The sequence below is a fragment of the Peromyscus eremicus genome, chromosome 20, assembly GCF_949786415.1.
Source record: "Peromyscus eremicus chromosome 20, PerEre_H2_v1, whole genome shotgun sequence".
In the NCBI taxonomy this organism is placed as follows: domain Eukaryota; kingdom Metazoa; phylum Chordata; class Mammalia; order Rodentia; family Cricetidae; genus Peromyscus; species Peromyscus eremicus.
The window spans coordinates 26,345,952-26,359,478 of NC_081436.1; the positions used below are offsets into that span (position 1 = coordinate 26,345,952).

Sequence of the window (13,527 nt, forward strand, 5' to 3'; positions counted from 1 at the left end):
GTGTACTTTTGGTGCCTGTCCTGTATCTCACTCTGTAGACCAGGTTAGCCTCAGCCTCGAACTCACAGAGATCCGCCTGGCTCTGTCTGCCTCCTGAGTGCTGGGATTAAAGGCGTGCGCCACCGACGCCCAGTTTAAGGTTGTAAGGTTATATTTTATTCTGGTTTATGAGACAGGATTTCTCTGTGTAGCCCTGGCTGTCTTGGAACTCACTCAGTAAACCGGGCTGTCCTTGAACTCAGAGATCCTCCTTCCTCTGCCTCCTAAATGCTGGGATTAAAGGCGTGCTACTTACAGAAGTATAGGTAAAGTTATATTTACAGCCACCATCATCCGGCTAAGATTTTATTTTATTTATTTATTTATTTATTTATTTTTTTTCGAGACAGGGTTTCTCTGTGTAGCTTTGCGCCTTTCCTGGAACTCACTTGGTAGCCCAGGCTGGCCTCGAACTCACAGAGATCCGCCTGCCTCTGCCTCCCGAGGGCAGATTTTATTTTTTAAATTATGTGTGTATGTGCCAGCTTGACTGTGCAGCTTTAATCCCAGCACTTGGGAGGAAGAAGCAGGCAGACCTCTGTGAATTCGAGGCCAGTTGGGTCTTCAGAGTTCCAGGACAGCCATATAGCGAGACTATGACTCAAAAAAAAAGAAAAAAGAAAAAAAGAAAACAACAACAAAATACTTTAAAAAGAGATCTTAGGGCCGATCAGTGGTGGTGCACGCCTTTAATCCCAGAACTGGGATTTCGAGGTTCTAGATTTAGCCAATGAGGAAAAGCTTGGAGGGAGCAGACTGGGAACGAAGGGCCGTCCCGGAGCCCTCCAGCGCTGGGACCAGGATCTTCAGTTCTTATCAAACTAGGCCACTAGAGGCCGCTGTTCGAGTGCAGCCTCGGCGCGCAGGCGCATAGACGAAGTAGTCCGGAACTGTGTTTCTCAACTACCAGGTCGGTCCTCCTAGACGGCAGGTCCGGGCGGGAAGCGCAGGCGCAGAAGCTCGGAACCTGGTGGCTGGGTTTGCGCGCGCGGCCGGGCCGAGTCCGCTGCCGTCCCTGTCCCCCGAGTCGGCGGCTCCGGCGTGACAGTGGCGGCAATATGTACGCGGTGTACAAGCAGGCACACCCGCCCACCGGGCTGGAGTTTGCCATGTACTGCAACTTCTTCAACAACACTGAGCGCAACCTCGTGGTGGCCGGCACCTCGCAGCTGTATGTGTACCGCCTGAACCGCGACGCCGAGGTAAGCCCTGTCTCCGGAGCAGAGATGCCGAGGCCGTGCCACAGTCCCCTCGGCAGGTTCCCCAGGACAGGAACCTAGCTTTGCCTAAGGCCTCTCGTCCCCAGAGCCGGTTCTCCACTACCACGTTGTTTGGCCTCATCCTACCCTGAGGGAATGCCCCTGCCTGCCTACGGTCTCCTATTTGTTTGGGATTTCCAGCAGGTTGTTGCAGACCTTCCATGTGCTTAGCAGTAAGGACATGGCAGTGAACCAGACCCTTGAGCGAAATGACCCTTTAGTAAATGAGTATATACAGACTGCCGCAGTATCTCCGGGAGTGAGACTCGGTGAAGGAGGCTGGGTGCTTCCAAACCAGAGCTTTTCTGAGATTGATCGGGTTTGTTGGGGGAAGAACACTTCTACCTAAAGGAGCAAGGCTGGATGCAGCTTGGGGACCGACTACTGGCAGTAGATGTAGCAAAGTGGAACAAACCCATCAATAGATAAGATATAGGGATGTTTTGGTTGCTGGAGTGACAGCAAGTGGTTAAGGAAGCCTTCTTGCAAAGAGGCAATTTCCGTGGAATCTTGGTAGTGCATGCCTTCAGTCTCAGGCAGAAGCAGACAGGTTTCTGGGTGTTCCAGTCTAAACTGGTTCCAGCCAGCCAGGGCAACATAGTGAGACTGTCTCAAAAGAAAACCAAACAAAGAAAACAAAAATGAAGCCTGAAGGGTGTTAGCTTCTTCCATTTTTTTTCCTCCCTGAAATTTAAAAATTAGGTTTATTCATTTGATTTTATGTGTTCTGCCTATGTGTATGTGTACCACATGAATGCTTAGTGTACATGGAGGTCAGTGTTATGGATGGTTGTGCCAAATGGGTCCATTGTAAGAGCAGCAAGTGCTTTTGATGGCTAAGCCATCACTCCAGCCCCTAAAGAGGCAGCATCTTAGCCAAGGTGCAGCACATACCTCTGCTGATAGGGGAGGTGTTCAGGCAGAATCATGAGGTGGCAAAACCATGGGTACTATGAGAGAGGGCCAATGTTCTTTTTTTTTTCCTCCCAAGACAGGGTTTCTCTGTCTAGCTCTGGCTGCCCTGGAACTCATTCTGTAGACTAAATTCAGAGGCCTACCTGCGTCTGCCTCCCAAGTGCTGGGATTAAAGGTGTGCACCGCCACTGCCTGGCTTTCTCAGACACTTATTAGCTTCTGCTGTATGAGACTTCTGGGGAGAAGCCTGCTCTGTGGAGTGTGCCCCCCAGGGAATGACAGGTCACATATAGACAAGGAGATGCAGTGTTAAGGCAGCAAACCTGGGCAGGGCTGCAGCGAAGTCTCAACCTGTAGAAGATGTGATTTAAATAGACAACGAGGTATGGAGAAGTATGTGTGAGTGAGACAAAGTAGTTTCAAGCAAAACTGTTTCTGTGATAGAGGCTATAGGCAGGGAGAGAAGTAACATGGTGGGGCTCCATGCCACACTCTCCAAGCAGGGAATTTTGTCAAAGATATGATCTTACCCAACTTAGGTTTGACAGCTGTCCGAGGAGACTAGTCAGGAAGTGGCTATAGCTGTTAGGCAAGAATTAATGGTGGCCTGGACCAGTGTGGCTATGTGGTGATGGGAAGCCATCAGATTTAGGATGGATAGATGTGCTGTTTGAGAAGAACTGAGAATGATGCCAGGATTTTGTCAGGGTTGTGGGTAACAGGTCTGGATTTGGTCTTAGCAGTTACAGGGGTAGTGTTGCTGTTCCATGGTGGCCAGGAGCGGAGAGCCACTCAGGAAACATGGCTGGGAGGGTAATGAGTTGGAAGAGGGTCCTGCACTGGTTCTGTGCTCTTAGCCTTAAGTGATTATGACAAAAGGCTATGGGGTGCCAGTGAGGATGGTTGAGGCCTGTGGAAGAGAATTGGTAGCAGGGAATCAGCTGGCTGGAAGAAGACCTATCCAAAAGACAGCAAAGAGCCGGGTGGTGGTGGCACACACCTTTAATCCCAGCACTTGGGAGGCAGAGGCAGGCAGTTCTCTGTGAGTTCGAGGCCAGCCTGGTCTACAGAGTGAAACCCAGGACAGGTACCAAAACTACACAGAGAAACCCTGTCTTAAAAAACAAACAAACAAACAAGACAGCAAAGAAACGGAGCAGTAACTGGGAGAGAGCAAGGGTTTTAGAGATTCATTTTAATTTTTACTTGTTTTTTTGTTTGTTTGTTTGGTTTGGTTTGGTTTGTTCTTTCAAGACAGAGTTGCTCTGTATAATAGCCCTGGCTGTCCTGGAACTCACTCTGTAGGCCAGGCTGGCCTCACACCCACAGAGATCTGCCTGCCTCTGCCTCTGCCGGAGTGCTGGGATTAAAGGCTTAATTTTTTATTTTATTTTTTTTTTTGGTTTTTCGAGACAAGGTTTCTCTGTGTTGCTTTGCGCCTTTCCTGGAACTCGCTTTGGAGACCAGGCTGGCCTCGAACTTACAGAGATCCGCCTGCCTCTGCCTCCCGAGTGCTGGGATTAAAGGCTTGCGCCACGCCACCACCACCACCCGGCTAATTTTTACTTGTTAAATAATTTTATTGCTGGGCGGTGGTGGAGCACGCCTTTAATCCCAGCACTCGGGAGGCAGAGCCAGGCGGATCTCTGTGAGTTCGAGGCCAGCCTGGTCTCCAAAGCGAGTTCCAGGAAAGGCGCAAAGCTACACAGAGAAACCCTGTCTTGAAAAAAAAAAAAAAAAAGCTAAATAATTTTATTTTATTATTGTGTATCTGAGTGTCTGCACCACTAGTGATCCTCCTTGCAGATGGTTGTGAGCTGCCATGTGGGTGCTGGGAATCGAACCCAGGTCCTCTAGAAGAGCAGCCAGTGTTCTTCAACCTCTGAGCCATCATTCTAGTACCCGTTTTTATTTCTAATTGTCTGTTTGTCTCTGTGTCAGTTTGTGCACGTAAGAGTAAGTGCCCACAGAGGACAGAGACATTAGATCTCCAGGAGCCGGATTAAAGGTGGTTGTGAGCCGCCTGATATGAGGGTTAAGAATGGAACTCAGACTGGTCGGTGGCCTACAGAGTGAGTTCCAGGACAGGCTCCAAAGCTACACAGAGAAACTGTCTCAAAAAAAAAAAAAACGGCACTCAGGTCAAGAGAAAGGGTTTTAAAGGTGAGGGAGAAAGCAGCATAACTGTACACTGGGATTTAACGGGAGTGTTTGCTCTTTGGTGTGTGTGTGGGGGGACGAGACAGGGTTTCTCTGTATAGCAGCCGAGGCTGTCACAGAACTTGCTTTGTAGACCATGCTGGCATTGAACTCACAGAGATCCTCCTGTCTCCATCTGCTGAGTGTTTACATTTTTCATGGTTGGGGTACATTGTCAAGAGAGATCTTTGAAACAAAAGCTGCAGCTACCGATAGCAGTTGCTCGTTTTCTGGCCCTAGCAGAACAGTATGGCTTCTCTTGTCCCACAGACCGAAGTGCAAAGTGACAGGGGGTGGAAGTGATGGAGGGCTCAGTCCAGTCACTGATTTGAGACAGGCTACCTAAGATAGATGGGCACAGTGTGTCAAGACACACCGTGGTCAGGTTTGGGCAAATTCAGAAGGGGCAGGCTGGGCTGTGATCTGTCCATTCTTCTGTTCTGTTCTGTGTGCCTATCCTGGCAGCTTATGGCCTAAGATTCGTCAGACATCTTCCTAGAACTTAGGTTTCCAGGAGGACATGGTCCTTGCTCCCACAGCCTGTCCTTCAGAGCAGCCCTCAGTACGTTTAAAGGGAAATGTGTCCTTTGTTGTTGCTGTCTTGAGTCTGTTCCTGTGGATCTAGAATATGCAGCTGTGTGTTGTGGGGACACCCAGTCCGGTACAGCTGTCACCTGGAGTTGCCAGGAAAGCTCAAGGCCTCATTTCTGTCTTGTTGTTATTTTTTTTGGGGGGGGGGGTCTTGCCATGTAACTCAGGCTGGACAGGAATTTAGAATCCTCCTGTCTTGACCTCCTGGGATCACAGGTATGTGCTACCATGCCTGTTACCTCTTGGTTCTAGTGTCCCTTGACTCTGTATTGGTCCAGCTATCTAGGTATCCAGCTGGACCTGCAGCTGGCACTGAGCTGCTTGGTCTCAGGTATAAGCCTACAGGTGCGCAGCTGAGCAAGTTTGAGACTGTAGAGAATGACCGTGTGCGGCATAGGGGTGGGCTTCCAGGAAAGCTAGACGTGTAGCTTTCCAGTGAGGAGCCCTGAGAGGATAGGGTTAGGATATGTGAATGTAAGTTTGCCTGGGATCACCTAGCTTATACACTGACCTTGCAAAGTAGACCTTGCTGATGGCCGGTGCCAGCCCTGGGTGGACTTTCCTGTCCTTCAGATGACTATGGATGAGATAGGTCTACCTGGTGTGTGGTTCCTTACTGCTCCCTTTTCCCTTCCAGGCTTTGACCAAGAATGATGGGAGCACAGGTAAGTGTGGGATAGCCCCTCTAGCCCTGCACCTGGGTGGGGCGTGTATGGGTGGCCTGGGAACAGGGCCTAGTCCTGACTTTTTGACCTGTACTCCAGAGGGGAAGGCCCATAGAGAGAAACTGGAGCTGGTAGCTTCCTTCTCCTTTTTTGGCAATGTCATGTCCATGGCCAGCGTGCAGCTTGCGGGCGCCAAACGTGATGCCTTGCTGCTCAGTTTCAAAGATGCTAAGGTGAGCGCGTTATAGAGAGCAGCGCTGGGCTGGGGTCTGTCAGGTTATCAGGGTTGGTATTGAACGGGCCACGCTTCTGACCTCCTGCCTCCAGTTGTCAGTGGTGGAGTATGACCCAGGCACCCATGACCTGAAGACCCTGTCTCTACACTACTTTGAGGAGCCTGAACTTAGGGTAAGCCAAGCCCAAGAGTGCCCAGGCTAAGCCTAGCAATTCTCTCTAACATATCTCTCCTGCTGCCCCAGGAGTTCCCTCAGATCTTCTGTAGCCTAACTGATGTCCCCTCTGCCCCCAGGATGGCTTTGTGCAGAATGTGCACACACCTCGTGTGCGGGTGGACCCTGACGGGCGCTGTGCAGCCATGCTCATCTACGGCACGAGGCTGGTAGTTCTGCCTTTCCGCAGAGAGAGCCTGGCTGAGGAGCATGAGGGCCTCATGGGCGAAGGGTGAGTACCAAGCCGGGGTGGCTGTGCTTTCGAGCACCCAAGAGCCCTGAGCTTTCTGCCCTTTGGTCTGTAGGCAGAGGTCCAGCTTCCTGCCCAGCTACATCATCGACGTGCGGGCTCTGGATGAGAAGCTGCTCAACATCATCGACCTGCAGTTCCTCCATGGCTACTATGAGCCCACCCTGCTGATCTTGTTTGAACCCAACCAGACCTGGCCCGGGTAAGGCTGGGGCCCCTGCTGTGGGCCCCCAGAGGTCCTGCCCGGGCAGGGCTATAGAGAGGGGGATGGGGTGACTGGGTCACTGGCCTTGGGAGCAATGTGACTGCCTCTGGATGACCTACCTGCTGCTCTAGGCGGGTGGCTGTGAGGCAGGACACGTGCTCCATTGTGGCTATCTCGCTGAACATCACACAGAAAGTCCATCCGGTCATCTGGTCCCTCACCAGCTTGCCTTTTGACTGTACCCAGGCCCTGGCTGTGCCCAAGCCCATAGGTAAGGGTGTGGCTGTGTTGAATGGCAATGGGGACAGGGGGCGGCAATGAACTGCGTAACAGTGGTGTCGTCTACCTCCAGGTGGGGTAGTGATCTTCGCTGTCAATTCACTGTTGTACCTGAACCAGAGCGTGCCGCCGTACGGTGTGGCTCTCAACAGTCTCACCACAGGCACCACCGCGTTCCCATTACGTGAGTGGGGTGTACTATGGGCAAGGTGGGATGTGCCTGGTGCAGAGTGCGCTCTGTTCAGGGCAAGACATCCAGTGTGCCTGATCATCATGTACCCCCTAGGTACCCAAGAGGGCGTACGGATCACCCTGGACTGCGCGCAGGCAGCCTTCATCTCTTATGACAAGATGGTCATCTCCCTCAAGGGAGGCGAGATGTAAGCCCACAGCCTATGACCCCTGACCTCTGGGATGCCCATATACTCCCTTCCCCTTGCCTCGGTGTCCCTTGCCCACTCAATGCCCTTACCTTTCCCCACAGTTACGTGCTGACCCTCATCACTGATGGCATGCGCAGTGTCCGAGCATTTCACTTTGACAAGGCAGCTGCTAGTGTCCTTACCACCAGTGTGAGTAGGAACGGGGTTGGGAGTGTCCTGGGTCAGGTCTGGTTGTATCTTACTCACACCTCTCCCTCAGATGGTCACAATGGAGCCTGGGTACCTGTTCTTAGGCTCTCGCCTGGGCAACTCCCTCCTCCTCAAGTACACGGAGAAGCTGCAGGAGCCCCCCGCCAGCTCTGTCCGTGAGGCTGCTGACAAGGTAAGTGCCCACAATGTAGGGTCCCCGGGCCTGTCCTTCCATGGCCCCCATGTGTGAGACAGCCTCAGGGCTACTCACTCATTTCTCATGCCTCACAGGAAGAGCCTCCCTCTAAGAAGAAGCGAGTGGACCCTGCAGTGGGCTGGACAGGTGAGAGGATGGACTAGGATGAGCAAGGGAGGGCCAGAGTCCATGCTTGGACTCAGCTGGACTCTGTCTGCTGCAGGAGGCAAGACGGTGCCACAGGATGAGGTGGATGAAATTGAAGTATACGGCAGCGAGGCCCAGTCAGGCACACAGCTGGCCACCTACTCTTTTGAGGTAAGACCGGGGAAGGCAGTGGATATCCACTCGCTTGACCCTACCTGACCGTTGCTGTGCCCACAGGTGTGTGACAGCATGCTCAACATCGGACCCTGTGCCAACGCTGCTGTGGGCGAGCCTGCCTTCCTGTCTGAAGAGGTACCCAAGGGGCCGGGACGATAGGTAGATAGAGCCTAGAGGTGGGATGGAAAGCTGTGTCCTTACCCTGCTCTGCAGTTCCAGAACAGTCCTGAGCCAGACCTGGAGATTGTGGTTTGCTCCGGCTACGGGAAGAATGGGGCCCTGTCAGTGTTGCAGGTGTGTGCGGGGGTGGGGGGTGGGGGACGGACGGGGGGTGGGGGGAGGGGACGGGACGGGACGGGGGGGGGGGGGGGGACGGACGGACGGACACGACTCCTGGTACGGCTTAGTCAAGCTGAGCACTCCTTCCCACCCCATTTTTATTCCAGAAGAGTATCCGGCCCCAGGTGGTGACAACCTTTGAACTTCCTGGCTGCTATGATATGTGGACGGTCATCGCTCCTGTGCGGAAAGAGGAGGTAGAAACTGGGCTGAGGAGGAGACCAAGAGGGGCAGGGAATTGTGCAGCTCCTGGGGACACTGGGGTCCAGGTGGTCACAGTCACACACTGCCCTTGCTAAACTGTGGCCCCTGCTCTGCCCCTCTCTTGCCCTCACAGGAAGAAACCCCCAAAGCAGAGAGCACAGAGCAGGAACCTGCTGCCCCCAAAACAGAGGAGGACGGACGAAGACATGGCTTCCTTATTCTTAGCCGGGAAGACTCAACCATGGTAAAAAAAAAAAAAAAAAAGTCGAGTCTGGGACCAGGGACAGGGTCCCCTGGGGAAGGGCACCACTCACCACTGTCGCCATAGATCCTACAGACTGGCCAGGAGATCATGGAGCTGGACACCAGTGGCTTTGCCACACAGGGCCCCACAGTCTTCGCTGGAAACATTGGGGACAATCGCTATATTGTCCAAGTCTCACCTCTGGGCATTCGCCTGTTGGAAGGCGGTAGGTGGGCAGGTCTGTGTGAATGGGTCTTGAGGTGGTATAGATTGCCACCTCACCCTAACGACCTTGTGTCCACAGTGAATCAACTGCACTTCATCCCTGTGGACCTGGGTGCCCCCATCGTGCAGTGTGCTGTGGCTGATCCCTACGTGGTCATCATGAGTGCTGAGGGCCACGTTACCATGTTCCTGCTCAAGAGTGATTCATACGGTGGCCGCCACCACCGCTTGGCACTACACAAGCCTCCACTGCATCATGTAGGCCCCCTACCCTTGATGCCCTTGTCTTCCCCCTGCCTGCCCCCTGCCCTTGTCTGAACCCTATCCCATTTCCTACAGCAGTCCAAGGTGATTGCACTCTGCCTGTACCGTGATGTCAGTGGCATGTTCACCACCGAGAGCCGCCTGGGTGGGGCCCGTGACGAACTGGGGGGCCGAAGTGGCTCAGAGGCTGAAGGTCTGGGCTCGGAAACAAGGTGCGTAGGGGCTGGTATGTGAGGTGCCAGTGTTCCCATGGCACGCTGTGACATATCTATCTATTGGTTCCCAGCCCCACCGTGGACGATGAGGAAGAGATGCTGTATGGGGACTCCGGCTCCCTCTTCAGTCCCAGCAAAGAGGAGGCCCGCAGGAGCAACCAGCCCCCCGCTGACCGTGACCCTGCACCCTTCAGGGTAGACCCCACCCACTGGTGCCTGCTGGTGCGGGAGAATGGCACCATGGAGGTGGGTGCATCACACACAGCAGTGTCACAGCACGGTAACCTTTGACCCCACTCTTAACCATTGTCCTCTCTCCAGATCTACCAGCTCCCAGACTGGCGGCTGGTGTTCCTAGTTAAGAACTTCCCTGTGGGACAGCGGGTCCTGGTGGACAGCTCTTTTGGACAGCCCACCACACAAGGTGAAGTCCGAAAGGAGGAGGCCACACGCCAGGGGGAGCTGCCCTTGGTCAAGGAGGTGTTGCTGGTTGCCCTGGGAAGCCGGCAGAGCAGGCCCTACCTGCTGGTAGGTTCCTTCTTACCACCTGCCCCCCAAGGCCTGCCCCATCCTCATGCCCCCCCACTTAGCTAAGCGCTATCCCTGCTTGGATCCCCAGGTACATGTGGACCAGGAGTTGCTTATCTATGAAGCCTTCCCCCACGACTCTCAGCTTGGCCAGGGGAATCTCAAAGTCCGCTTCAAGAAGGTGCCAGTGGCTAGACCCTGTTTGGGCATGGGGTGGATTGGAAGGCCAGGCCAGCAGGGTCTGGAGGACCTAGCGCTTACTGTGGCCTCTGCCAGGTCCCCCACAACATCAACTTCCGTGAAAAGAAGCCAAAGCCATCTAAGAAGAAGACAGAAGGCTGCAGTACTGAGGAGGGATCTGGAGTCCGGGGTCGTGTGGCGCGCTTCCGCTCCTTCGAGGATATTTATGGCTATTCAGGGGTAGGCAAGTGGCTTGGCAGGACTGGAGGATGGCGCCTCACTCTCAGTGTGCTCAAAGGTGCCTGCCTCTAGGTTTTCATCTGTGGACCCTCACCTCACTGGCTTCTGGTGACTGGCCGTGGAGCTCTGCGTCTGCATCCCATGGGCATTGACGGCCCCATTGACTCCTTTGCTCCATTCCACAATGTGAACTGCCCCCGTGGCTTCCTGTACTTCAACAGACAGGTAAGGAGGCTCAGCCTCGTTCCTCCAATGCCACTGATACTGCCCTGGGCCAGACGAGCTGTGGGAGCAGAGGGCCAAGACAGTGGAAACTGATGGGGCCAAGGGATTCAACTCTGGGTTTACCCTAGGAAGACCAAGGATGAGACAGTTGGGGTGTGGAGGGGAGACCAGTGAGGTCACCATCCTGCACTTGAGGTACAGCCTCAGACTTCGTTAAAGAGCCAGGCTGAGGTGGCTTTACCATTTGCTCCGCTTCTTAGTTGCTGTATGGCTCTGAGGCTGATGGCAGGTGCTTTCCAGGGGCTAACAACACAGAACTGCTGGTGAAGGGTAGCCTGGGTCACGGACATTGGCTCCTTTGTCTATTATTGGGGTTCCTATTGTGTCCAGTCCCTGGGGTGTCCTCTGGCCCTGGTCTTCCCATGCCCTGTACTACCGTCCACTAACGTGAAATGAGCCTAGACACAGCTTTAGCCTCTCCAGGCCACTACCCAACACAGCAGTCCTGATATCCCATACCACAGAGCTAGAGAACATTTTGGGAGGCCTAGGTTCATTGGCTCTACCCTTATCCACCCCAGACCAAACTGACTTTGCTGCCCACTGCACCCCTAGGGTGAACTGAGGATCAGCGTCCTGCCTGCCTACCTGTCCTATGATGCTCCATGGCCTGTCAGGAAGATCCCACTGCGCTGCACAGCCCACTATGTGGCCTACCATGTAGAGTCCAAGGTCTGTCCCTGTCCCACATCCCTCAGGCACCTTCTGAGCCTGGCCTCTGGCATGTGACACCCTCTAACACCCCAGGTGTACGCTGTGGCCACCAGCACCAATACACCCTGCACTCGAATCCCACGAATGACTGGTGAGGAAAAGGAATTTGAGGCCATTGAGAGAGGTATGCAACACTTGAGGGTAGGGTGGGGCAGAACTCGGCTGTACACTGTCTACAAGGTGACTCACTTTCCTTGTCTCAACAGATGACAGATACATCCACCCCCAGCAAGAAGCCTTCTCCATCCAGCTCATCTCCCCGGTCAGCTGGGAGGCCATCCCCAATGCCAGGTGAGGCTGGATCCACCAGGGGCTGCTCTGCCGGCAGCTTGGAGGTGGCAAGTGCTGACAAAGCCTGGCTTCATGCAGGATCGAGCTAGAGGAATGGGAGCATGTCACGTGCATGAAGACAGTGTCACTGCGCAGTGAGGAGACCGTTTCAGGCCTAAAGGGCTATGTGGCTGCTGGGACCTGCCTCATGCAGGGGGAGGAAGTCACGTGCCGTGGGCGGGTAAGGGCCTTTGGGTGGGGGGCAGGTAGCCCCCAGAAGACAATCTGCCATCTCCACGCATTCCCTTGCCCTTCCAGATCCTGATCATGGACGTGATTGAAGTGGTGCCTGAGCCTGGGCAGCCCCTGACCAAGAACAAGTTCAAGGTCCTGTATGAGAAGGAGCAGAAGGGGCCTGTGACTGCGCTGTGCCACTGCAATGGCCACCTGGTGTCAGCCATTGGCCAAAAGGTGTGTTATTCCTGTCCTTCGCTTCCCTCCTGGAGCGCTGTTCTGCCTCTAACAGCGGCCCTGTTCACCATCTCTCACCCTTCAGATCTTCCTGTGGAGCCTGCGGGCCAGCGAGCTGACGGGCATGGCCTTCATCGACACGCAGCTCTACATCCACCAGATGATCAGTGTCAAGAACTTCATCCTGGCAGCAGATGTCATGAAGAGCATCTCACTGCTGCGTTACCAGGAGGAGAGCAAGACGCTGAGCCTGGTGTCCCGGGTACGCAGAGGGACAGATGTGCAGGTGGGCACCAGTCCAGTGCCTGCTTTCACACTGTCCTTTCCCTTCCCCAGGATGCCAAGCCTTTGGAGGTGTACAGTGTGGATTTCATGGTGGACAATGCCCAGCTGGGCTTCTTAGGTGAGCATGTGGCTCCTTGGAGGCTGCGCTAGTGGGGGGTGGGGGGTGTAGCTGAGGCTGACTCTGGTCTCTCTGTTCATCAGTGTCCGACCGAGACCGCAATCTCATGGTGTATATGTATCTGCCAGAAGGTGAGTGGTTCCTCTCTGATCTCTTCCTGGGCTGGGTACCAGGCAGTGGGCAGGCCATGACCTGAGTTCCTGTCCCCAGCCAAAGAGAGTTTTGGGGGCATGCGCCTGCTGCGCCGAGCAGACTTCCACGTGGGTGCCCACGTGAACACATTCTGGAGGACCCCGTGCCGAGGCGCTGCTGAGGGGCCCAGCAAGAAGTCAGTTGTGTGGGAGAACAAGCACATCACCTGGTTTGGTGAGTGTTGGGGTGGGGTATCCAGGGACGGGGGGCCAGCCTGGGGTCCAGGGACAGGAGGGCCAGCCTGGCTCACACGGCATCTCCTCAGCCACCCTGGATGGTGGCATCGGGCTCCTGCTGCCCATGCAAGAGAAGACCTATCGACGGCTGCTGATGCTGCAGAACGCACTGACAACCATGCTACCCCACCATGCTGGCCTCAACCCCCGTGCCTTCCGGTGAGTGTGCCCCTTCCCTGGCCTGTCCCTGCACCCCGGTGTGCTCTGACCCTCTTCTGTCCACCACCCCAGAATGCTGCATGTCGACCGGCGCATCCTACAGAATGCTGTGCGCAACGTCCTTGATGGGGAGCTGCTAAACCGCTACCTATACCTTAGCACTATGGAGCGCAGTGAGCTGGCCAAGAAGATAGGTACCACGCCTGACATTGTGAGTACCACCTCTCAGCCTAGCCCATTTGCCTCACCTGCCCTACCCACCCACATCTTTACCTCCCCATCATCCCACAGATCCTGGACGACTTGCTGGAGACAGACCGTGTCACCGCTCACTTCTAATTCTGTGATGCCACCCTGCCACTGGACACTTATCTCTCTCTACCCATTTTGTATAAAAGAAAAACGATTTCTTTCA

General features: G+C 54.4%; 1 protein-coding gene across 1 annotated transcript; it reads left to right on the forward strand.

The window, feature by feature from the left end:
- Positions 1–1,001: 1,001 nt before the first annotated feature.
- Positions 1,002–13,527, forward strand: Cpsf1 (cleavage and polyadenylation specific factor 1). Its single transcript, XM_059246914.1, has 37 exons — positions 1,002–1,241; positions 5,641–5,668; positions 5,768–5,901; positions 5,996–6,076; positions 6,198–6,349; positions 6,423–6,569; positions 6,704–6,843; positions 6,925–7,035; positions 7,138–7,231; positions 7,336–7,423; positions 7,494–7,616; positions 7,715–7,766; positions 7,843–7,937; positions 8,004–8,078; positions 8,157–8,237; positions 8,390–8,479; positions 8,620–8,730; positions 8,815–8,956; positions 9,035–9,213; positions 9,295–9,431; positions 9,506–9,680; positions 9,756–9,962; positions 10,054–10,143; positions 10,239–10,382; positions 10,455–10,607; positions 11,223–11,339; positions 11,415–11,505; positions 11,588–11,672; positions 11,751–11,892; positions 11,970–12,122; positions 12,208–12,384; positions 12,459–12,525; positions 12,609–12,656; positions 12,736–12,891; positions 12,983–13,112; positions 13,185–13,323; positions 13,404–13,527. The coding sequence occupies exons 1-37, from the start codon at positions 1,098–1,100 to the stop codon at positions 13,449–13,451; spliced, it is 4,326 nt and encodes a 1,441-aa protein (XP_059102897.1). The 5' UTR covers positions 1,002–1,097; the 3' UTR covers positions 13,452–13,527.